The sequence below is a fragment of the Salmo salar genome, chromosome ssa02, assembly GCF_905237065.1.
Source record: "Salmo salar chromosome ssa02, Ssal_v3.1, whole genome shotgun sequence".
Lineage (NCBI taxonomy): Eukaryota > Metazoa > Chordata > Actinopteri > Salmoniformes > Salmonidae > Salmo > Salmo salar.
Window position 1 is genome coordinate 70,298,321 of NC_059443.1, and position 26,650 is coordinate 70,324,970.

Sequence of the window (26,650 nt, forward strand, 5' to 3'; positions counted from 1 at the left end):
CAGTGTCAGAGGGAGCAATGTCCAGCACCTAAACACACAAATCAAATCAAATTGTATTAGTCACATGCGCCGAATACAACAGGTGTAGACCTTACTGTAAAATGATTAATGACAAGCCCTTAAGCAACAATCCAGTTGTTTTTATGTTCAAAAATATTAGATTTTTTAAATTATAAAAAATGCTAAAAAATAAAATAAATCACACAATAAAATAACATTAACGAAGCAGCAATCAACAATTACGTGAAAGATGAATCATTGCCATTTCCAAGAAACACGCATCACTCAGACACAATAGGACACAAAAATCCTAGACAGACAGACAGACTTAGTTATATGCATGTCAGGGTTCACTTTGGGTCCATTGTTCTGAAGATTAGTGAGCTGAAGACATCTCTTTCACACAAGCACACTGGAAATTCATAGCAGCTTGCCTTGGCCTTGGCAAAATGACAGCTCACTGTCGTCTGTTGTATCTAGCTAGCTAACGTTGGTAAATAAAAGTTAGCTAACTAGCTAGCTTACAAGTTAACTATGGAGTCCTGCTGTAATTCAGCGGCAGCACATCGTATTGTTCACAATCCAGTCCATTCAGAGTAGCTGTGTGATGCACAAAAATACTTGTTTATCACTGAATAACAGCAGCTTCATGTAGCTAACAATCTAGCTGAGATCACTAATTCACTCAATTCAAACACCAGTTCAACATTAGTCCCAATAACTGTACTTTCACGTGTGTGCCTGATTTATTCTATATACATTTTCTACATTTCCAAATGTTATTTTACCTTATATTTTGTATATTTTCATCGGACTAGTAGGGACATATGAAGCCTGGAAGCTGCAGTAATGTTGAGATGTCAGTAGGGAGAGCTCTAGTCTAGAACACTGGAACCAAAGATACTCCCCTTTCATCTGTTCTGGAACCTTCAGTACCAGCTGATGAAGAGTGATGGGAATGGGTCACATTTTGTCTCTTGTAAAACATGAAGGCCCACTCCTCAAATAAAGAAATGTAACTACATTATGCTGACTTTAGACCATTTTCTATTTAGATACAGTAACATCCCTTATGTGACATGCTGTTCCTGCATGTTAATGCCCTGACTAGGTTACTTTAAAAATGTGTCAACCACAGAACTCACACTTAGGCTATGCCTGTTTCTACTAATACTTACAGTAGACTACTTCTTGTTTCCACGCACTGACAGTACGTTCACTAACTGTTCAAGACCTCTCCCCTTCACGTCACTCTGTAAGTACACTTGACGATATCTTGAAATATAGTTTTAGTTTTGATGTTTTTAGCCATACATCACATGACTTACTGTATCTTTGTACTTGTTGGTTTATATTGAACTGTGTTTTGGTTGTTACATCAGAGCCTGTATTCATAAAGTGTCTCAGACGGTCCATATAATTATGATCTAAAAGGCTAAACTGATTCCAGATCAGCTCTCCCTACTCTGATACACTTTGTGAATACTGACCCTGGACTGTGGTTTCATGTGTTTAGTTCAGTTTATGCAATTGCATGTTTAAAACATGATCAGTAGAGTATGCCAGTAATACCCAGATCTCAATTCAATAGGGTCATGTTCACTGTCAAAGTATAACAGGGTCAAGTATAACTGTGTGTGTGTGTGTGTGTGTGTGTGTGTGTGTGTGTGTGTGTGTGTGTGTGTGTGTGTGTGTGTGTGTGTGTGTGTGTGTGTGTGTGTGTGTGTGTGTGTGTGTGTTGTGTGTAAATGTATTTTTTACATATTAATCTGATTGTGGGATATACAGTGTCATGACGTTGGCCTGGTTTATGACCCCCCCATAAATACCTTTCTCCCTTCCCTCTCTCTCTGACTCTACTGAAGGACTCTTGAATAGCCTTTGTTAAACATAGAGAGTCTGGGAACATCAAACAGTGGGGGGAAAGGAACCATATTTCGGTAATCCAACCAGTGGAAAATATGCGTTGGTACTTAATGAATATGATGCGTTTCAGACGCGTGTAGGCTCGGTCATTATTAATTTCTCGAGTGAGGACAAAAAGAGCCAGCCGATTGAAATTGAGGAGATATTAGCTTGATCAGTAATAATTATCTCTTGCTCTCTCGCGTTTCCACGCGGTAGACCACGGCACATTTCGTTGTTTGCCACGCGTTCCGGTTAAAACATCGGCAAAATAACGCCGAAAAGGGTTTGAACATAATAGTTATAAGTAAAACCTTTCCCTTGCCAAAGGAATCCTATGGTGTGCATTTTTCAGGCATAAAGTAGGATTAGCTTGCACGAGATACTAAGCTAACAAAGGGGAAAACATCCATTTTGTTTTCTTGGGCCACGTTGAAATTCCTCCGCCTTGCGGAACGGAAGTCCCGCCCCGGGTACTTCCGTTTGATTTCAGCGTGTGCAATCAGTGAAGGCTGAAGTGTGTGCCAGTACTTTCCTTCAAGAATTAGTCAGGTCACACTCAAGTCAATACTTATGATATCCAGACGGATATCAATCTCTTATTCAATTGAACTAATAAGTGAAATTGACAGATTTACATTCACAAATTGATCTTTTAAATAATATCCAAAATGAGACATTGTAAACTTTTTTCCAAACTAACCTACATGAAGCAACTTCTCAGGTTAATTCAAGTTTAATTCCCAAATAGCCTATCCAGGTTTGATTTATCATTAAATTGATCAATCAGTAAAATTTGGTTTTTGCAAAACCCATTCAGTAATCCAGTACTGACAGAAGTCCCGCACCAGCCGGGAATCCCAGGTGGCTTCGGCCTTAGGGAGAAGTGTACCATAGTGGTGAATGTTCCCAACATTTGATCTACTGTTTACACTTATGATATCCAATCAATGGAGATTGTATGGATTATCGTATCATTCAATTTAATAAGTTAAATTGTTGAACATACCTTAATGTTCTTCCAATCAAATGAGAAACTTTAAAACGTCTCATATTAACCTGGATGAAGCAACCTCTCAGGTTAATTCAAGTTTAATACCCAGATAGCCTACCCAGGTAGGATTAATCATTGGCATTGATTAATTAATTCAATTTGCTTTTGCAAATTCATTCACGTCCAACTTCCACATTACTGGTACGGTACTGATGGTTCGTCAACATCTATAAATAGATTAAACTTGTCTTTGCAGCTTCCAACATATTCCAAACCCAAACATTGAAAAACAATAGGAAAATTGTTCCTCTAAATCTTTCCAATAATGTGCAAGCTATCAAAGGAGGTGGTCACCACTCCTCTGCTAATTAGTGAACCTCCACCCATAAAAGGATTGATCTCTGACCTCAGCAGCGATACCAACCCTAATTATGCCATTAGCGAAAAAACTGCCGAAATTGCGAACGCTCTCCAAAATCAACCATCAAACACAGGCTTTGTGACGGTTCTCTCCACTTTAGCACTTATGTATCGCCATCAAAGGTTGGCATCGGTCGAATAACACAGTGCACAGCTGAAGCACGTGCAAGACATGGCTAACATGAGGGCACAGGTGGAGAGAACTGAGCAACTATTGACAAAAGCAGGAAACGAAAACATTCTGCTAGTCGAGGAACTGCGTTTGAAATCGGGACAATTAAAAGTAATTGCAAATACTTATGATGATGAACGAACACAAACTTTTCAACAAAATCGTTGTCTCCAGGAACAACTCGATTTAGCCAAAACTAAATACGATGTAGTCCACTCCAAACTAGATAAATCTGTCGAGTTATCTACAAACAGGAGCGTACAATATGATAACATGCAGGCAGTTTTGTTGAAAGTTACACAAGGTAACAATGTTCTACTCCAAATTCTGCAGACCAAATATGATCAGTTGATGAACACAATGACTAAGTTGGATGACAAATCAGCAGAACTCATTGAAGTCAATGACCAAATGAATGTTGAGAGAACTCGGGTGATGAAGATGGAAATATTGATTTCCAAGCAAGTGGAAGAAATCTCATCACTGAATCTCTCGCTCCATACTCAAGACCTCTATCTGCAAACCATGACAGATAAGTTTGAGACCGAAAGGAGCAAGTGCGACACTCACGTGTCCAAAATCAGTACTCTAAGCGCTCAAGTGGACTCTGCAATGCAGCAGAATACCACCCTTAGGTACCATCTGGAGGAAATCCAGAATGGTCACGCTCTACAGCATGACTATCCATCCAAGCAACCGGAGCCCGGTACTCCAAGGAGTAAAGACGATAGGTTTCAGACATTGCTTCCATCATGTGTCCCTCAGTCTTCTCCTCTTGGCCATTCAGCACTGAGTAATATGGCGCCTCTTGGCCAACAAAGCCAAAGCTTGGCTTCTCCTCTTGGCCTTTCGGGCCCAATTTCCCCACAGGATGAAGCCAACCCTCTCCGCCCGCTTGACGCAGAATACCTTGACAAACTCGTCAAGAATTTCCCCAACTTTGACCCCCGTTCCAGGTCAGCCAAACGATACTGAGACCTTCCTAGCTGACATAGAGGACGCGTTGGATGGCTACCCGAATGCTACGGGTTCTGACAGGGTTTACCTGTTGAAGCGAACGTCGAATAGACATGTGACGAGGTTCATTCGTCTACAACAGCAACACGTGCTAAATGACTACGCTAAACTTGCCACAGCTTTGAATTTCGTATTCAGTGGTTCTGCGACTCGCAAAACACGATAGCTCACTGGCTAACATGGTCAAACAAGCTCGGAACGAACACCCACAAGCTTTCTATCATAGGCTTCGTTCAGCTTACTTTGGCCTACTCACTGAAACAGGAATGTAAGAGCTGTTACCATTCAAACAAATGTTTCTGTCGAACCTGTATCCCACCTTCATTACCTACTTGGGCCCTGCAGCCCACGTTGGCTTGCCTATCTTACAACTCAGAGAGCTTGCAAGCACAGCTTTTGAGGCATCAAAAGCTCGCAACGCTAAGAGCCCTGACCACTCGGTTTTGAATTTTGATCAGAAGACACTCACTTCAGTTAGAGGGTGCATTATCAGGTATTGGAGCGTTGAGAGATGACGCACAACAACGGTTTCTACCACGAATCCAATAACCACCGCGGTCAAAATAACTGTAAAGTACGTCGCCATCAAAACGACTACCGCTATAATCGACCTGTTCGCTACTTTCCTGCACCCAACCCACACAAAGTGTCAGAGCACAAGGGTAACACACAAGTGTAGCAAAGGGTTCAAGGATGATCAAAACATAGACCAATGTTCTCCAGAAGTTCCACTACGTGAAGAACTAAAGCGAGAAACATTTGAGAAAATGTAGCTCAGTTGGTAGAGCATGGTGTTTGCAACGCATGGTGTTTGCAACGCCAGGGTTGTGGGTTCGATTCCCACGGGGGGAAGCACAGAAAAAAATGTATGAAATGAAATGAAATGTATGCATTCACTACTGTAAGTCGCTCTGGATAAGAGCGTCTGCTAAATGACAAAAAACAAAAAAAAACATACCTGGAAACACCCATACCTGGAAACAGTCCTGGAGGACTGCTTAACTTATCATGCGCTAATTGATTCGGCTGCGACAATATCACTCATCTCTCAAACATTGATGATCTCAAAAGGGCTTTGAAGCCAACTAAACGTTGGTTAAAAGTGGAACGATGCGACACTACACTTCGAGGGGTCAGTCAGACTACCTTGCCTCTCACATTGAGAGTCATGCTGAAACTACACTTCCAGGACGTCTCACTCGTTCACCCTGTGTATGTTACCAGCCTCGAAACTGTACCCCTGCTACTGGGGAGCAGACTTGATGGATCGGTTACTCCCATTGATGGATTGGAAAACCAACCAGGTATGGTCACAGGCTACAGTGCCTTCTCCACTGACCACACTGTCTTCCCCTAACGCTAGCTGCAACACAATCATTCACGAGGGGTATCTGTCAAAAGCACCCCTTGGGAAAAAGACGTTTAGAAACCTCTTGGTGCAAAATCCGATACAAGGTGATATTACGATATCTCGACACATTCCATCAGCCAATCTGATTGACCATTCTTTTCATGATTTCGAGCCAGCTGTCTCTGTGAATGAGCAACTTCCCTCCTCCTTGCAGTCGTGCAATACGGTAGTTGAGATGAACTTCTCTTGCCCTTCGGACACTTCCGCAAGCACTGCGGCCATCTCAGCAAGAAAAACATCGATGAGCAGAGTATACTCTGCTTCCGGTGATACACCTTCCGCTTTGTGGGGGACTGTCAACCCATACAATTACACTAATGGCGTCAGTCCAGCAAATGACCCGATGACTCCCACTGGTGAAACACTTTGCGATATCACAGACCGATATCCTCATCTCAGTTCGCAGGTACTGAAGAGGTTGCCACACGCGAACGCGGTGGTGACTGACAGGCCTCGACAGCCACTGAGGGTGTTGAGGCACAAACACCAGGAGATTAGGTTGAAAGGTTACAGCCATTCTCATAATAACACGACCGCTGACAACTCGTACATAGGGTCCGAACCTTTCGTTTGCGCCTCGGATACCAACACCACCCGCTGGTGGGGGGGTCCTGAGACACAAAGGGGGGGAATAGTAGCCCAGACCCATGATGAGCCTTATCGAGGCTCAGTGAGGAGCAGACAGGCCCCTAGACGGGGATTATCTTAGAACACATCTAAAATAGTACTGAGGTGTACCACACTGGTCGTAACTTGTCCACCTCCAAAACAAATGGCAACAATAATAATTCCTTGCCTTGTGTAGTAGCCACTACAAGACAACTAGTAAAATGCTCTAATCATGTATTCCTGAAGGATAACATTTCAGAATAAATCGGTAGGACAACTGGACCCCTTGAGTACCAGTACCAATACCACAGTCAGTCCAGCAACACTCAGTACGAGGATTAGTAACCTCACAAGTTATATTGCAATTAATAATAGCGATATATGAGTCACTCAGAGTGCAACACAGGGAAGGGAATCTCCATTGCACTCTTCCAATGGTTAACACACGCCACTAATAAATAGAACCCTATGTTCAGGAGAAAAGTTATTAGAAGTCATGAACCATGATCACACCACGTATGACTGGTCCAATACTTAAAGAGTACTTCCGTCATGAGGTTAGCTCCTCCATGGATAACATAGCTATGAAGTAGACTTCTTCATACCTACCACCACTACAATAGTGGAAGACAGTGACCGGTAGTAAAACCACTACAGACTCCCTCGACACCAATTCTGACTGACCTCCAGGCATTCACCGGAAGATTACCTGACTACGTCAGACTCATTCTGAACAAGTTGTAATCTGCCAGGATACTTTGTTTCCTTCCCTTGACATGTGCGCTGGCGTAAGCATAAACGCACATGCACAACGGAACATCCAATTAGGATTTATGCTAGGATCACTTAAGGGTGCGAGCAAAATACCAGCCTTAGTAAAGTTGAACATTTATTTTGAGGCCTTTAACTCTACAGCTACAGCACTCACCAGTTTTCTTCTCAGAAGTCCATAGGTCATCCCTGTAGACTACCCAAAACTAGTGCCTTACAGCTGTAGACTTACCATATAGTTATCAACTTAGGATAGTACCCTAAGCAACACCCCGCAAATTAGGAAAGCCCTAGATATGACATTAGACAATGCCATTATAGGGTCATTTTGCCAAGACCATGGACGTAGATAGAATACAGTCCAATTAGATGATTAAGGTGGCATAACTATATTTTGTTTTATTTATGCTTTCATTCATTTTTGTTTCATTTTCTTCGCACGTAGAAAATGATAGAGCCATAAACAACTCCCCCATACAACCATCAGTTAGTGCCACAATGCCGCTCATTTGGGAGGAAATGTAATGATATATTTCATGAGTGTGTGCGTTGTTAACATCTGCCTAAGTTACTGCCCAGATCTTCCAGTCTGGATGACCAGACGACGGGTCCGGAACGGCGATCCCACTCCGGACATCCACTGCCCAGCCTTGGAGCGGACTTCTTCATTTGCAGAGACCCTACCCGGGTCGACCACCAGAGGGGGGAATGCAACTGCGATCATCAACTGTACATCTGCTGCCCAGCCTTGGGGCGGACTTCTTCATTTGCAGACACCCTAACCGGGTCGACCACCAGAGGGAGGACTGCAACAGCGATCACCAACTGGACATCTGCTGCCCAGCCTTGGGGCGGACTTCTTCATTCGCATAAACCCTACCCGGGTCGACCACCAGATGGGGACCACAACGATGGTCCACAACCAGGACAACCCACGGTCATTTTTATGTTGGTTTGCAACATGCAGGTTAATCGCAAGATTGAACCCAACATGGGGGGACTGTCATGACGTTGGCCTGTGGGTAAGGTTTATGACCCCCCCATAAATACCTTTCTACCTTCCCTCTCTCTCTGACTCTACTGAAGAACTCTTGAATAGCCTTTGTTAAACATAGAGAGTCTGGGAACATCAAACGGTGAGGGGAAAGTAACCATATTTCGGTAATCCAACCAGTGGAAAAAATGCGTTGGTACTTAATGAATATGATGTCAGTTCGGTTGTCATCTGAGACATTATGACTGATGACAGGAAATAAACTGTATATAAACTGTATCTGGGAAAGTCTACACATTCTAGTTATCAGATTCACATGGAATTGTTGTGCAATTTAAATGTTTGAATATGAAACTATTTGTGAAAAGATTAAATGTAATTTTAGCTTCCAAATGAGAGAATTGGGTTTTCATAAGGTTAGAGCTCTGTTCAATCAGTGGCCCGCCCCTGTGAAGAGATATGGGTTATAAACAATCAAACACACCCTTCTCTCCCTCCACTATATAAGCCCTTGACGAAAATGTAACCTCCTGTTCCGAGTACATTAGGGCGAAAGCCCTATGTTAGAAGGGTTCAGAGAATAAGCTGTTCCAAGAACGTGTGGACTTGAGGTCCCCACGTTGAAAGGACAAAGACCACCTAAAGAACTAAGCCAACCTCAGCGTGAGCTCTGGTTGAACGACAAGGACCTAACAAAATTAGCATCGAATTTCAATGTGAAGGTGACGACCTATACACGCCGAAAGGATGAATTTCGACTATACCAGCCAGAATATAGCATGAGCTAAAAGTATGGCAACTTGGTATGAACTTTGAACTCATATTCACTCCAGAAGTGATACCTCCTAGCCGTTGAGTTAGCAGCGGCCGCTGTAAACGTGGGCTAGGAAAGGACGGACGATGTATCCAGTCTAACACACAACGAAGATACTACAACGTATCCAATTTACCACCAGAGACATTCTTCCGAGGACAGGAAGATCTCTGTTGGGCAACATGACCAGCATCTACGACCAACCTACTGAAGCGCAGCTCAGAGTAAATATTTATTGCATTTTCCTTAATTTAGAATGCATAAAATACTGTATTTACGATAGCACAGCTTCTCCCTTTGTCCCTCAGCCTTCCCGCTCTTTCACTCAAACCCAACCCCCTCCCTTTGTGTAACCAGCCGTCATGTCGGCTCCGTCCACCAGGGAGGTTTTCTGTATGACTTAATTTGCATTCTGTGTATATGTAATTCTGTGTGATTAGTTAGGTATTTAGTAAATAAATAATTAAACCCAATTTTGTATTGCTGATTCAACTTGTTAGCCAGGGTTCGTGAAGATAACCAAGAATTTACAACTTTCAGATGAGACTGAAATAAGGTGACGTGTAATATTGACTGCTATTGATGTAAAATATTACTAGGTCTTCAGAGATTATTTGGAAGATAACAGCTCTATAAACACTCTTTTGTGGTGCCCCGACTTTCTAGTTAATTACATTTACATGATTAGCTTAATCAGGTAATATTAATTACAGAGAAAGGATTTTATAGAATAGCATGTCATATCCCTTAATCCGGCATAGTCAAAGACACGGCAACAGTCACAACCAAAGTTATTGGCACCCTTGACAAATACTGAGCTATATTGTATGCTACAAAAGATGGGATGTACATTGTAAAAGTGGTTTCACATAAATATTTGTGCATGCAATTTTAAGAGCTCGGAGAGAAATGGATTTTTGTGGAGACATTTTGAAAATGGCCTAAAGCAAGAGTGATTGAGTGGATGCTTCGTAAGAGCTTTAGGAGTAGTATAAACCTGAGACACAGTGATGGTGGGTTGTGTTTAGGTGTAGTAATAAACCTGAGACACAGTGATGGTGGGTTGTGTTTAGGAGTAGTATAAACCTGAGACACAGTGATGGTGGGTTGTGTTTAGGAGTAGTATAAACCTGAGACACAGTGATGGTGGGTTGTGTTTAGGAGTAGTATTAACATGAAACACAGTGATGGTGGGTTGTGTTTAGAGTATACATGAAACACAGTGATGGTGGGTTGTGTTTAGGAGTAGTATTAACATGAGACACAGTGATGGTGGGTTGTGTTTAGGAGTAGTATAAACCTGAGACACAGTAATGGTGGGTTGTGTTTAGGAGTAGTATTAACATGAGACACAGTGATGGTGGGTTGTGTTTAGGAGTAGTATTAACATGAGACACAGTGATGGTGGGTTGTGTTTAGGAGTAGTATTAACATGAGACACAGTGATGGTGGGTTGTGTTTAGGAGTAGTATAAACCTGAGACACAGTAATGGTGGGTTGTGTTTAGAGTAGTATTAACATGAGACACAGTGATGGTGGGTTGTGTTTAGGAGTAGTATTAACATGAGACACAGTGATGGTGGGTTGTGTTTAGGAGTAGTATTAACATGAGACACAGTGAGAAACATTAGACTATACAGAATATGGTCCTCTGTAGCTCAGTTGGTAGAACATGGCACCTGCAACGTTATGGGTTTGGTTACCTTGACCACCCATATGTACAATATATGCACACAGGACTGTATATTGATTTGGATAGTTGAGTCTACTAAACTGCATAATTTATGGACAGCAGACTACAATAGACTACACAGGTAATACAGCAGACCATGGTGATGTTCATTGATGCCTCTGATAGATAAAGCTACTACCAGTATTGTACAAAAGAGGAGGCTGGTGGGCAGATATATAGGAGGATGGACTCATTGTAATGGCTGGAATGAATGGAACACTAATTTTATTCATATTACTGCCCAAAGAATGAGGACATCAGGACTGGGGGCTGCAGTAACGTTGAGATGCCAGTAGGGAGAGCTCTAGTCTAGAACACTGGAACCTTCAGCAGCACTTTGATGATGAGGAGGAGTGATGTGAATGGGTCATATTTAGCCTCTTTATAACATGTAGGCCCACTCCTCAAATGAACAAATGCAACTATTTTCTGACATGTTATTTCTGCATTTTAATGTCTTAACATCCTGACTAGACTACTTTTAAAATGTATCAACCACAGAACTCACACTTACTTCTCTGCACTGCCAGTAAGTGTTGTTGGTTTAGATGCTGAGTCAGCATCACCTTCCTGTTAGTGTTGACATATATACTGTGTAGGATGTGAGATTTAACTTTTCTACATCCATAACAACCAGCTCTCTAGAATTTGATTCATACTCCATGGACCAAATATATACCATCTTGCAGACACTTTTTCAGTCATGTGTGCATAGATCCTTCATATGGGTAGTCCCAGCAGGATTCAAACCCTTGAGCCATGCTGTACAAACAAACTCAGAATCTGATGACAACAATGTTGTATATCTGAATTAGGCAGCCTCAAGGTTCAGTTATATTTTACACAACTATTAATTTACATCTTAGTCATTTAGCAGACACTCTTATACAGAGCATACATTTCATACATTTTTTTTCCGCACTGGTCCCCTGTGGGAAACAAACCCACAACCCTGGCGTTGCAAACACCATGCTCTACCAACTGAGCCACACGGGACCACACACTTTGTGCATTGTTATATGTTATCTGTCTGAAAGAATCAGACTTGTGAGACTAAATATGAATTACTGTATTACTTCATATGGTACTGTAACATGATACACATAATATACATTTGTGTGATTTTTTAAATCGTTTTTATGACAAAGTTAAAACGTCTTTGGGATAGGGCGCAGCATTGGGAAGTTTGGACGAAAAGCGTGCCCAAAGTAAATTGCCTGTTACTCAGGCCCATAGGATATGCATACAATTGGTAGATTTGGATAGAAAACACTCTAAAGTTTCCAAAACTGTTAAAATAATGTCTGTGAGTATAACAGAACTCATATGGCAGGCAAAAACTTGAGAAAAAATCCAACCAGGAAGTGGGAGATCTGAGGTTTGTAGTTTTTTAAGTGATTGCCTATCCAATATCCTGTGTCTGTGGGGTCAGATTGCACTTCCTAAGGCTTCCACTAGATGTCAACAGTCTTTAGAAGTTGTTACAGGCTTGTATTGTGAAAGGGGATCGAATAAGAGCTGTTTCAAGTGGTCAAGCTGAAAGACATTAGTTTAGTCTCGCGCGTGGCCGTGAGCGTGACGCTCGTTCTCTTTCCTTTCTAATAACAACGGAATTGTCCGGTTGGAATAGTATTGAAGATTTCTGAGAAAAACATCCTAAAAAATTGATTATATACATCGTTTGACATGTTTCTACGAACTTTAATGGAACTTTTTTTTACTTTTCGTCTGGACTTGTGCCCGTGCTTTGTGCATTTGGATTACTGGACTAAACGCACAAACAAAAAAGGAGGTATTTGGACATAAAGATGAACTTTATCGAACAAAACAAACATTTATTGTCTAACATGGAGACCTGGGAGTGCCATCAGATGAAGATCATCAAAGGTTAGTGATTAATTTTAACGCTATTTCTGACTTTTGTGACACCTCTCCTTCTTTGGAAAATGGCTGTGTGGTTTTCTGTGGCTAGGCGCTGACCTAACATTATCGCATGGTGTGCTTTCGCCGTGAAGCCTTTTTGAAATCGGACACTGTGGCTGGATTAACAAGAAGTTCATCTTTAAAATGGTGTATAATACTTGTATGTTTGAGGAATTTTAATTATGAGATTTTTGTTGTTTGAATTTGGCGCCCTGCAATTTCACTGGCTGTTGGCGAGGTGGGACGCTCACGTCCCGAATGATCCCAGAGAGGTTTAAGGCACAATTTTGCCTCAATGTCCAGGAAAGAGTTCTGCTTTATGCAACGTTTCTTATCGATTAAAAAAAATCATGTGTGAACGGTGATATTTTAGGTAATCAACCTTTCAGAATAAACTTAATTGTCACTGTTTTCACCTTGTTATAACAGTATATTTAGTGGATAGAAAATGGAAATCTTTCGACATCTCACCTCTTGACTGTACAGTGCATACAGTAACTACAAATAATACATTTACATTGGTTTGGAGAGCAATAGTGGTTAATCCACCTTCAATATAATCATTTTTATTTTTTATTTTTTTATTTCACCTTTATTTAACCAGGTAGGCAAGTTGAGAACAAGTTCTCATTTACAATTGCGACCCGGCCAAGATAAAGGAAAGCAGTTCGACACATACAACAACACAGAGTTACACATGGAGTAAAACAAATATACAGTCAATAATACAGTAGAAAAATAAGTCTATATACAATGTGAACAAATTAGGTGAGATAAGGGAGGTAAAGGCAAAAGTGGCAAAGTAAATAAAATATAGCAAGTAAAACACTGGAATGGTAGATTTGTAGTGGAAGAAAATGCAAAGTAGAAATAGAAATAATGGGGTGCAAAGGAGCAAAATAAATAAATCAATAAAGTAGAGGAAGAGGTAGTTCTTTGGGCTAAATTATAGATGGGCTATGTACAGGTGCAGTGATCTGTGAGCTGCTCTGACAGCTGGTGCTTAAAGCTAGTGAGGGAGATAAGTGTTTCCAGTTTCAGATATTTTTGTAGTTCGTTCCAGTCATTGGCCAGAGAGAACTGGAAGGAAAGACGGCCAAAGGAGGAATTGGCTTTGGGGGTGACCAGAGAGATATACCTGCTGGAGCACGTGCTACAGGTGGGTGCTGCTATGGTGACCAGTGAGCGGAGATAAGGGGGGACTTTACCTAGCAGGGTCTTGTAGATGACCTGGAGCCAGTGGGTTTGGCGACGAGTATGAAGCGAGGGTCAGCCAACGAGAGCGTACAGGTCGCAGTGGTGGGTAGTATATGGGGCTTTGGTGACAAAACGGATGGCACTGTGATAGACTGCATCCAGTTTATTGAGTAGGGTATTGGAGGCTATTTTGTAAATGACATCGATGGGAGAGTGGAGATCCAATGGAGAGGTATCGTTTACCCCCTTGACAGCCCCATTGAGTCTGTTTTCGGGATAGAGCTTGGGGCGGGGGCAGTGGGGGTAAATATGGGCGTCCCTTCTGATAGGCCACACCCACAGGAAGTGTCACTAAATTACGTTGTCGAACAGATGCGTGGACTGCATGATGTAATCATCCTGGACGGGAGGCAGGAAGGGACAAAAAGCACAACGGGTAAGAAGCAGCTGGAGAGAAGGTTTCATTCATTTTCATTTCCATGTATCTCTTTCCTCCTAGAAACCCTGTTGTATAAGAACCCAAAGTGAACCGGAGGGCCTTGTTGTGGTCACAATTGTAGTGAGGTGCATACTGGCGGCAGAGAAGTCAGGCGCAGGAGAGCGAAAACTGATTTACAACGGTGTCGTTTAATATCCATAAACCACCGTCAACAGAACAATACAATAAATGGGTCAAACAAAACCCGGTAAATACCAGCATACCGTTGCATAAGCACTACAAGAAACAATTACGGACAAGGACATGGACATGGGGGGGAACAGAGGGTTAAATACACAACATGTAATTGATGGAATTGGAACAAGGTGTGATAGAAGACAAGACAAAACCAATGAAAAATGAAATGTAGATCAGCGATGGCTAGAAGGTCGGTGACTTCGACTGCCGAACGCCGCCCGAACAAGGAGAGGGACCAACTTCGGCGGAAGTCGTGACAACAATAAAACCCTTTGCTCTGACGTCCCTGTGGTCCTTCACACATTCCTGAGTCAGTACCTAGTGATTAGTAGAGGTCATCCAGACCGTTTTTTTTCATGTGCTAACAGCCAGATGGATCTCGTCTGAGCGGTTAGCTGACAATGCCGAGACCCGCTACGTACTTAATGCTGAGTGGTTTTGGTTCTGTCCACTATAGTGCTGTCTGGTCAGAACATGGTGTTGAGGCCCGTCACTCTACTCTTGATGGTCACCACCACCACATACATGCAGACTCAGCTGTTACCATTTGAAGATGTTTTATATTATTGTGTGGTTATATTCTCTGGTCTCACACTTCAGTAAGGAACTGCATGTCAAAAGTCTGTCAGCAACACATACACTTCTTCTCAAGACTGACAATGCCGTGCACTAACTAAAGGTGAGGGTAGGCGGTGTCCTGCAGCGCATCCAAGTACCCTGATTGGTTGGATGAACAGCGGTGCAAAGAGTAATTGACAGGGCTGCAGGCCAATCAAGTTGAGAGGGCATGCAAACACACACAGTCATTCCATGCTCATAGGGCTCTGGTCAAAGATAGTGCACTATAAAGGGATTAGGGTGTCATTTGGGACAAGGTCAGTGTTACAGAATGACAGTGGCATTTTGTATTGCTACAAACATCAGTGTTTGTGTGGTTTTAAAAAATATACATCCCAATTCCCCATGGTAGTGATTGGGGACGTTGTCCTGTGTAGGGTGCTGTCTTTTGGATGGGATGTTAAACGGCTGTCCTAAAGATCCCATGGCAATTATTGTAAGAGTAGGGGTGTTAACCCTGGTGTCCACTGCTAAAATTCACAATCTGGCCCTCATGCCACCTAATCATCCCCAGATTTGAATTGGCTCATTCATCCCTCTTTTAAATATTCCCCAGGTTGTTGCTGTAAAAGAGAATGTGTTCTCAGGCAACTTACCTGGTAAAATAAGGCTTAGATATATAAAAATAAAAATATATATAGACCTTTGACCTTGTCCATGTAGAACTGAGAGGGGCAAGGCAACACATTCTAAGATATGATAAACATTCTAAATTGTAGGCTATAGTAAACACATTCTAAAATATTATAAACATTCCAAATAGTAGGCTATAGTAAACACATTCTAAGATATTACAAAAAATTCCAAATAGTAGGCTATAGTAAACACATTCTAAGATATTATAAACATTCCAAATAGTAGGCTATAGTCAACACATTCTAAGATATTATAAACATTCTAAATAGTAGGCTATAGTCAACACATTCTAAGATATTATAAACATTCCATATAGTAGGCTATAGTAAACACATTCTAAGATATAATAAACATTCCATATAGTAGGCTATAGTAAACACATTCTAAGATATTATAAACATTCTAAATAGTAGGCTATAGTAAACACATTCTAAGATATTATAAACATTCCATATAGTAGACTATAGTAAACACATTCTAAGATATTATAAACATTCCATATAGTAGGCTATAGTAAACACATTCTAAGATATTATAAACATTCTAAATAGTAGGCTATAGTAAACACATTCTAAGATATTATAAACATTCCATATAGTAGGCTATAGTAAACACATTCTAAGATATTATAAACATTCCAAATAGCAGGCTATAGTCAACACTATTCTGACATGTTGTTCTGGTAGTCATGCATGTTAATGACATAAAGAGGAAGGAAAGGACAGTTCTGCATCAGCTACTTGTGTTCTGACTACTATAAATATGTATCAACCACAGAACACACACTTACTAGCAGTTCCCACTCACTACCAGTCAGTTGACTCACTGTACGAGACCTCTCCCCTTCAGTCTGTAAGTACTCTTGATATCTTGAAATATAGTTTTTTGTTTTTAGCCACAAGTCATGTACTCAAGGGTCTCAGACTTGGAGTGCTGATCTAGGATCAGGTCCTCCTGGTCCATATAAATATGATCTAAATGGGAAACTAATCCTAGATCCTACTCTGAGACACTTTGTGAATACAGACACTATCATATAATGATGATATAAAAGGTAAGTGTGACTTTCTGTTTATCCTCACAGCTTGGGAATAGAAGCTATCATTCAAGCTGGTGGTAACTGCCTTGCTCAAATTTGCAGATTTTTTCAGCTTGCCAGGTTGGGGATTTGAACCAGTAATGTTTCAGCTCCTGGCACAACGTTCTTACCCACTATGCTACCTGCCGATACCGCTGACACACTCCATATTACCAAACTATTATGATGATGTTATTTACACACCATCCACTCAAGGCTGTGATGATGATGTGTTGTTATACTGCATCCCAAATGACACCATATTCCCTATAGTGTGCACTACTTTTGACTAGAGCCCAACCTGCTGCCCCTGATGGTTTGTATGTAGTTATTCACCAGCTATAGAGTGAGTTGTTGTTTATGTTTCTGAGACTGCAGGGTGGGAGATGCAACAATGGCCTTGAGAACACAAGGAAGTGTGTTGGTGGTCTTTCTCTGGCCTGTAGCAGGTATGGTCTCATTCTTATCTTTTAGTTGCTCTGTTTATCAATCTACAGACATTTATAAAAGGTTAAGAATCATAATGTTATTCTGGTGTGTTCTGTTTGGAGTCTCCACTTCACTTAAATAGTTATCTTTCACACCTCACTGAGTGATGCTTATCTGTGGTTTCCATTCACACTCAGCAACTACAGGAACAAAGTGTGGTCAAACCCTACCTTCAGTGTGAGCCAACAGACCTTGTCTTCATTCTGATACCATTGTGTTGTGTGACTGTGTTTCAGTGGTACTGGGGCAGAATGGCTGGAGTGTGACCTACACCACTCAGAGTATCTGTACCTTGGAGGGGTCAACAGTGGAGCTGACCTGCTCTTACACATATCCCAGTAGTTATACAGTCACAACAACCTTCTGGTTCACTAAAATGGAGACTGGTGTAGAACCTGAAGATATAGGTCAGGACCCAGAGAATGCAGGTCGTCTGGAGTATCATGGGGATAAGAAGAATGGTCACACCCTGAGAATCACAGACCTGAGAGAGAGTGACTCAGCTACGTACAAGTTCAGATTTATAACAGATCAGACTGGAGGGAGATATTATGGCGATCCTGGAGTCACTCTGTCTGCAACAGGTACAGTAACATTCTATATACTGCTAGTCTGTTCAATTAATATCTACTGTCCATTTAGGTCAAGAAATTGGATTTGTATATATGAAACAGATTTAAGAATTAAATGTGTTTGAGAATGTCTTGCATCATGTGTCGTGTCTTTGGCTATGCCGGATTAATTGATATGACATGCTATTCTATAAAATCCTTTCTCTGTAATTAATATTACCTGATTAAGCTAATCATGTAAATGTAATTAACTAGAAAGTCGGGGCACCACGGAAGAACGTTTATAGAGCCGTTATCTTCCGAATAAACTCTTAAAATACTTAGTAATATTTTACATCGATAGCCGTCATCTTAATCATCTTATTTTCAGTCTCATAATGAAAGTTGTAAATTCTTGGTTAGCTTCACGAACCCTGGCTAACAAGTTGAATCAGCAATACAAAATTGGGTTTAATTATTTATTTACTAAATACCTAAACTAATCACACAGAATTACATATACACAGAATACAAATGATGTCATACAGAAAACGTCCCTGGTGGACGGAGCCGACGTTTGTTACACAAAGGAAGGGGGTTGGCTTAAATGAAAGAGCGGGAAGACTTAGGAACAAAGCAACAGCAGCTATGCTATCGTAAATACATTATCTTATGCATTCTAAATTACCGCCCATTTGGAAAAGGAAAATGCAATAAATATTTACTCTGAGCTGCGCTTCGGTAGATTGGTCGTAGATGCTGGCCGGGTTGGCCAACAGATCTTCCTGTCCTCGGAAGAATGTCAATGGTGGTAAAGTGGATACGTGGTGGTATCTTCGTCTGTTTGTTAGACTGGATCCGTCGTCCGTCCTTTCCTAGCCCACGTCTACAGCGGCCGCTGCTAACTCAACGGCTAGGAAGTATCACTTCTGTAGTGAATAAGCTCAAAGTTCATACCATTCGCCACCAAAGCTCATGCCGAGGTTGGCTTAGTTCTGTACTTGACATGTGTGTCCTTATAACATAGAGGCTGTAGACCTCACGTAGTGGAACCCTGGTTACATTGTGTCATTGTCTTATATAGTGGCGAGGGGAGGAGGGTGTGTTTCATCGTTTATAACCCCTTTCTCTTCACAGGGGCGGGCCATTGATTAAGCAGGGCACTTTCTTATGAAAACCCAATTCTCTCATTTGGAAGCTAAAATTAAATGTAATCTCCTAACAAACAATTTCAATATCAAACATTTCAATTGCTTAACAATTCCATGTGACTCTGATAACTAGAGGGTGTATACTTTCCCAGGTACAGTTTATGTCGTCCTGTCATCAGTCATAATGTCTCAGATGGCAACCGAACTGACATCCATACTCATTAAGTTCCAAAGCATATTTCCAACTGGATTTATTACCAAAATATGATTCCTTTCCCCCATTTGTTTGACGTTCCCAGACTCTCTATATTTAACAAAGCTATTCAACAGTCCTTCAGTAGAGTCAGAAAGAGAGGGGAAGGGAGAAAGGTATTTATGGGGGGGTCATAAAACTTACCCACAGGCCAACGTCATGACACATGTGACTAAACTATAGAACAGGTGATTCAGGGTTTTAATGTGTTTATCTACTCCAGCTCTGCAGGTGAAGGTGACTCCAACACGGTCGGCAACGTCGAAGACACTGACCTGTAGCACCACCTGTACTCTGACTGGTAACCCCACCTACATCTGGTACAAGAATGGACAGTCTCTTTATTGGCCCACTTCCCAACAATACACTGTCCGGACTTCTGAAACAGAGAGTTACTCCTGTGCTGTTAAAGGCCATGAGGATCTCCACTCTCCGGCAGTGTGTGAGTGTTTATTTAATTAATCATTGAAAATACTGTTTAACCTGTGTGTGTGTTGGTTTGACTATGAGAACTTTTAGTATTTCTAGAAAGAACTGAGAATATAATCCAGTTGACCTCTTGTTATGTCACTGTGTTTCAGGTGTTCAGGGTCAGAGCTGCAACAGAGTGACTTACACCAAGAGGATAATCTGTGTCTTGAAGGGGTCAACAGTGGACATATCCTGTACTTATGTTGGTTATTATTCCACCAAATCATCATTCTGGTTTAGAAGTGATAAGTCGACCCCTGAGGACCTACCCAGAGACCCAGGGTATGCAGGTCGTGTGAAGTACACTGACAAAGAGACATGGAGAAATGAAGGTCCCTCCATCCTGAGAATCACAGATCTGATAGAGGAGGACTCAGCTGAGTATCGCTTCACTTTTAAAACATACAACTTTGAATGGGGTCATAGTTTCCCAGGAACAACTCTGTCTGTCACAGGTAATACTACACTGTATGATACAACTGTATATCATATTGAATTACAGGAGAAAATAAATGAACCATCCTGTTAACACAGAGGTGTATGTGGTTTTATACATATTGTTTCAGGTCTGCAGGTGAAGGTGACTCCTGCTGCAGAGGGACAGAAGACACTGACCTGTAGCACCACCTGTACTCTGACTGACAACCCCACCTACATCTGGTACAAGAACGGGCAACGTCTAGATGAGCCCACTTCCCAACAATACTCTAGTAATATGCTGGTGGTCTGGGATTCTTCTGTGAACATTTACTCCTGTGCTGTTGAAGGTCATGAGGGTCTCCACTCTCCTGTAGTTTGTGAGTATGAATGAAACTAGTATTCTACTTAGGAAGTATCAATCATTTAAAGTCAATGAGAAGGGTAATACTTCAATATTCATCATTACATAGAAATTACAGACAATGTCATAGATGTATGTACTCTGACTGTCACAGGTAACACTGCACAGCACATTATACAGTTTTGAAGAGTCATGAAATGAATCATTCGTTCTAAACGATATTCTCTGTTTTTACTCCCCTTTAATTCAGGTTTTCAGGTAAAGGTGACTCCTCAACAGTATTCAAAGTATAAGACACTGACCTGTAGCACCACCTGTGTTCTGACTGGTAACCCCACCTACATCTGGTACAAGAACGGACAGATAGTAACTGACAACACTTCCCCCTATTCAGTCTACCCTAATGCTGTAGACAGCTACTCCTGTGCTGTAAAAGGCCAAGAGTATCTCCACTCTCCTGCAGTGTGTGAGTGTTTATTTAATTAATCATTGAAAATACTGTTTAACCTGTGTGTGTGTTTGTTTCACTATGAGAATTTCTAGTATTTCTAGATAGAACTGAGAATACAATCTAGTTGTCCTCTTGTTATGTCACTGTGTTTCAGGTGTTCAGGGTCAGAGCTGCAACAGAGTGACTTACACCAAAAGGAGAATCTGTGTCTTGAAGGGGTCAACAGTGGACATATCCTGTACTTATGTTGGTTATTCCACCACATCATCATTCTGGTTTAGAAGTGATAAGTCGACCCTTGAAGACCTAACCACAGACCCAGGGTATACAGGTCGTGTGAAGTACACTGACAAAAAGACATTGAGAAATGAAGGTCCCTTCACCCTGAGAATCTCAGATCTGAGAGAGGAGGACTCAGCTGAGTATCGCTTCACTTTTTAAAACATACTACTTTGAATGGGGTCATAGTTTCCCAGGAACAACTCTGTCTGTCACAGGTAATACTACACTGTATGATACAACTGTAAATCATATTGAATTACAGGAGAAAATAAATGAACCATCCTGTTAACACAGAGGTGTATGTGGTTTTATACATATTGTTTCAGGTCTGCAGGTGAAGGTGACTCCTGCTGCAGAGGGACAGAAGACACTGACCTGTAGCACCACCTGTACTCTGACTGACAACCCCACCTACATCTGGTACAAGAATGGACAGAATGTACAAGATAACTCCTCCCCCATGTACTCCATCAGCAGTGAGGATGCAGACAGTTACTACTGTGCTGTAAAAGGCCACAATGGTCTCAGCTCTCCTGCAGTGTGTGAGTACAGTGCAATAATACAGTATTCTACTCAGCAATTATCATGCATTCAGGCAAAAGAGAAAGGTCTTACTTTATCAATCATTACAGAACAAAAATATATATTTTTACTATTGTTAATATGAATTTGATAAAATGTTTGGTCTTTTACATCAGATAAACCAAAGACCACAGTGTCAGTCAGTCCCTCTGGTGAAATAGTGGAGGGCAGTTCAGTGACTCTGACCTGCAGCAGTGATGCCAACCCACCTGTGCAGAGTTACACCTGGTGGTACAAGAAGAATGGAGGTGACTATCAGAGTATGACAGGACCACAGCATGTCTTCAATCAAATCCAGTCATCTGACAGTGGAGAGTACTACTGTGAGTCCCAGAATGAGATGGGGACAGACAGGTCTAGCACCATAAACATGGATGTGAAATGTGAGTGAAGTACAGCTCAGTGTTTGAATGATAAGGTTGCAAAGCAATTGTAATTAAATGCATTAGTCCTAAAGCATAACATCTCCAAATTTGTATTTATTAACGTTTTGTGTAAGTTAGAGTTTTAGATAGTTCTCTGATATTAACAGATCATTTATTTTGACATGACATATAATTTGTAAATATACTACTGTCGTAAATATACTACTGTCCTACCCCTCTGACAAATGCTCCTTTACCAGATGACCCAAAGAGCACCTCAGTGTCAGTAAGTACCTCTGGTGAAATAGTGGAGGGCAGTTCAGTGACTCTGACCTGCAGCAGTGATGCCAACCCACCTGTGGATAAATACACCTGGTACAAGAAGAATGGAGCTTCACTGACAGGATCTGAAAAGACATACAATTTCACAACCATCAGCTCTGAGGACAGAGGAGAATACTACTGTGGGGCTGAGAATAAATATGGACATCTCAACTCTTCTTCTGTGTCTGTGGACGTTCAGTGTTAGTACACCTAACCATCTTTTGATCAGAGGATCACATTTAAATTCATATTTCAATAACAAGTAAAACACTATTTAAAACACTGTTGTAACATATTGTTCACCAGATGGCCCAAAGAACACCTCAGTGTCAGTCAGTCCCTCTGGTGAAATAGTGGAGGGCAGTTCAGTGACTCTGACCTGCAGCAGTGATGCCAACCCACCTGTGGACAAATACACCTGGTACTTTCAAAATAAGACTTTTCAAAATGGATTTGGACAGATGTACAACATAAGTAAGTTCAAGTCTAAGGACAATGGACATTACCACTGTGAGGCCTGGAATGGAAGAGGATCTATGAACTCTACAGCTCTGATGATCAGTTTACCAGGTGAACCTTCATCTTCAATACTTCAATACAAAATTACATTTAAATCTGATATTAATAATTCTACTTTGGCTTATCATACTTTGTTTTAGAATTATATATACTTTGAGATTAGATCAGTTAACAAATATTGTACTATTGTACTCATATCATCCATATTTTATTATAGGGAAACAGACCTCAGTTATGAATGCAGCTGTAGGAATCATAGTGGTTGTTCTGGTTCTCATCCTCTGTCTCTCTGGACTCATGTGGTTCAGGTGAGTGATTCTTTTAAAGATTATTTCACTCTAACACTTTTTTATTAACTTATTTTGTTCATTGATTCTTTCAATAATACATGTATGAATGTACAAACCAGGAAGAAGTCCTCCAAATCCATCTCTGAAACAAGAGACACATCAGAGAATGTACAGGTGAGTCTGTTACAATCAGATTATATGTATCGCTTTGTGGAACATTTCTACTCATCATGTTGTCTGTCCTCTTCCCATCAGGGAGACTCTAGTCCAGTGTATGACAACATCTCAGGCATGGCCATGGCCCCTACTGCAACACAGACAGCAGCCACCGTCGTCCAGGATGACGTTCACTACGCCAGCGTCCACTTCTCTCGCTTCAAAATCCAGGAAGTGCCTCTGTACTCCACTGTCCAGCTGCATCAACCCCAGAAACAGGACGAGGATGTCCAGTACGATGCTGTGAAATTCAACTGCCCCAGTTATGCTAACCGGTGAGCATATTCTGCCATTGCAGCAACAGAGTCAATTCTAGAACGTTGTGAATACACCACATTAAAGGAGAAATATGCTTTTTTACAACCAAATTTCTATTTTGTATCTAAATGCCATGTTATAGAAAGGTCCAGAAAAACTTTTTTGTGATTTCACTTGTTTTAGAGAAACTTACCCCATCCAGAAATTCACTTCCTCATCCTCGTTGTGCAGTACGGAGGCTCTGAAAAAAGATGAACTGCTCCAAAAACACCATAATACTGTCTTTTAGAAACAGAAAGCCCTCAGTATAGTGATGCAGGTCTTTAGATGTTGCAGTTGTACACATGAAATTGTGTCATTCCAAACGTTATCCACAACGTTATATTCCATTTTGTGTGACTTGTGCTATTTCCCCGTCCAACTGTTCTATTCTCTGTGTAGCCGGCTGCTAGAACGGACGAGAGGCATCGTTCAAGTCTCAACAACATGGAACATAACGTTGCGGATTAAGTTCAGAATGACACAATTTCATGTGAACAACATCTAAAGACATGCATCACTATAGACTACTTAGAGCTTTTTTTGTTTCATATAGGATGTTTTGGGGTGTTTTTGGAGCCCACTTCCTGAACAATGAGGATGAGGAAGTGAATCGCTGGTTGGAGTTTCTCACAAACGAATGAAATCGCCAAAAAATATTGTGACCCTTCTATAACATATCTTTTACATATCCTTTTTTTTAGATTTGGTTGTAAAGAAGCTAAATTCTTGATTACAGCTCATTCATATGCTGCTGCTTATTGGACGAGAAGACCATGATGTCATTAATAAGTGAAATAGTTTACCCCTAGTGGCCACTAGTGATGGCATTTCCTTAAACTACAAAACCAGCAATGGAAATCTCAAGACAATTCCTGTCTATAATGAGAGAGTGCTGGTTTTGATTAACTGTTCTGTGTTCCAAATGGAGCCCTATTCCTTATTTAGTGTACTACTTTTCACCAGAACCATGTAGGCCTTGGTCAAAGTAATGCACTGTAAAGAGTATAAGAAGGTTTTTTTGGGGATGCAGATTCTGTTTAATTTCTGTTTCTTTCTCTTCAGACCCACGGCAGCACAAACAGCTGACGAGGATTCCTATGTTCTCTACAGTACAGTCAACAAACCCAGAACCAAGAAGACCTGAACATTACAAACCCAGAACCAAGAAGACCTGAACACAACAAATCCATATGCAAGAAGACCTGAACATTACAAACCCAGAACCAAGAAGACCTGAACACAACAAACCCAGAACCAAGAAGACCTGAACACAACAAGTTTGACAGAAACCCTGTATATCTGGACCTGTATAGCCAAACTAAGTGTTATAATAATGTATCATAAGATATGCCATTTAGAAAATGCTTTCATCCAAAGCGACTTATAATCATGTGTGAATACATTTTTCATGGCGGTGGCCCCATTGGGAATGGAAACCATGCAGCATGCTCTACCAACTGAGCCACACAGGACTATTCAAACTTAGTTGTACTGCTGATCCAGGGTCAGTTTTGTCTTATAAACAATGCTTCCTCAGTTGTGCACCGGGGCCTCCCACTCCTCTTTCTATTCTGGTTAGAGCCAGTTTGCACTGTTCTGTGAAAGGAGTAGGACACAGCATTGTACGAGATCTTCAGTTTCTTGGCAATTTCTCGCATGGAATAGCCTTCATTTTTCAGAACAAGAATAGACTGATGAGTTTCAAAAGATTGTCCTTTGTTTCTGGCCATTTTAAGCCTGTAATAGAACTCACAAATGCTGATGCTCCAGATACTCAACTAGTCTAAAGAAGGCCAGTTTTATTGCTTCTTTAATCAGAACAACAGTTTTCAGCTGTGCTACTAATTGCAAAAGGGTTTTCTAATGATCAATTAGCCTAAACTTGGATTAGCTAACACAACGTGCCATTGGAACACAGGAGTGATGGTTGCAATAATAGGCCTCTGTACACCTATGTAGATATTCCATAACAAAATCTGCCGATTCCAGCTACAATAGTCATTTACAACATTAACAATGTCTACACTGTATTTCTGATAAAAAATTTTGAACACGAGTCATCTGATTCCATTTCTGATCATTCCACTGTTGAAAGATGACAGTATCTGGACTAAACTTCCTAATTGGCTTCTTCTATTGAAATTTTTCATCAAGAATTTCTCAGTACTTTGCTCCGTTCATCTTTCTCTCGATCCTAACTAGTCTCCCAGTCTCTGCTGCTGAAAACATACCAACAGGATGATGCTGCCACCACCATGCTTCCCCGTAGGGATGGTGCCAGGTTTCCTCCAGACGTGACGCTTGGCATTTAAGCCAAAAAAGTTCAATCTTGATTTCATCAGACCTGAGAATCTTGTTTCTCATGGTCTGAGAGTCCTTTGGGTGCTTTTTGGCAAACTCCAAGCGCTGTTATGTGCTTTTTACTGAGGAGTGGCTTCCATCTGTCCACTATACCATAAAGCCCTGATTGTTGGAGTGCTGCAGAGATGGTTGTCCTTCTGGAAGGTCCACAGAGGAACTCTGGAGCTCTGTCCGAGTGTCCATCGGGTTCTTCAGCACCTCCCTGACCAAAGCCCTTTCTACAACTTGACTGGAGTCCACCTGTGGTAAATTCAATTGATTTGACATGATTTGGAAAGGCCCACACCTGTCTATAAG

General features: G+C 41.2%; 1 protein-coding gene across 10 annotated transcripts in view; it reads left to right on the forward strand.

Annotated features, from left to right (window-relative positions):
- Positions 1–26,283, forward strand: part of LOC106592614 (sialoadhesin) — a 157,167-nt gene extending 130,884 nt beyond the window's left edge. For 3 of the 10 annotated variants that reach the window (XM_045708976.1, XM_045708963.1, XM_045708966.1), the window contains 6 exons: positions 22,643–22,867; positions 22,974–23,237; positions 23,404–23,494; positions 23,596–23,650; positions 23,732–23,967; positions 25,055–26,283. In XM_045708976.1, the coding sequence (XP_045564932.1) occupies positions 22,643–22,867; positions 22,974–23,237; positions 23,404–23,494; positions 23,596–23,650; positions 23,732–23,967; positions 25,055–25,136 (953 nt within the window). In that variant the 3' untranslated portion in view covers positions 25,137–26,283. Of the gene's footprint in view, positions 1–16,657; positions 16,742–17,338; positions 17,417–17,692; positions 18,041–19,634; positions 19,854–19,992; positions 20,338–20,448; positions 20,680–20,913; positions 21,130–21,722; positions 21,939–22,094; positions 22,362–22,603; positions 22,868–22,973; positions 23,238–23,403; positions 23,495–23,595; positions 23,651–23,731; positions 23,968–25,054 lie in introns of those variants that run through there. The other 7 variants (XM_045708998.1, XM_045708985.1, XM_045709007.1 and 4 more) reach the window with 7 other exon arrangements.
- Positions 26,284–26,650: the final 367 nt, after the last annotated feature.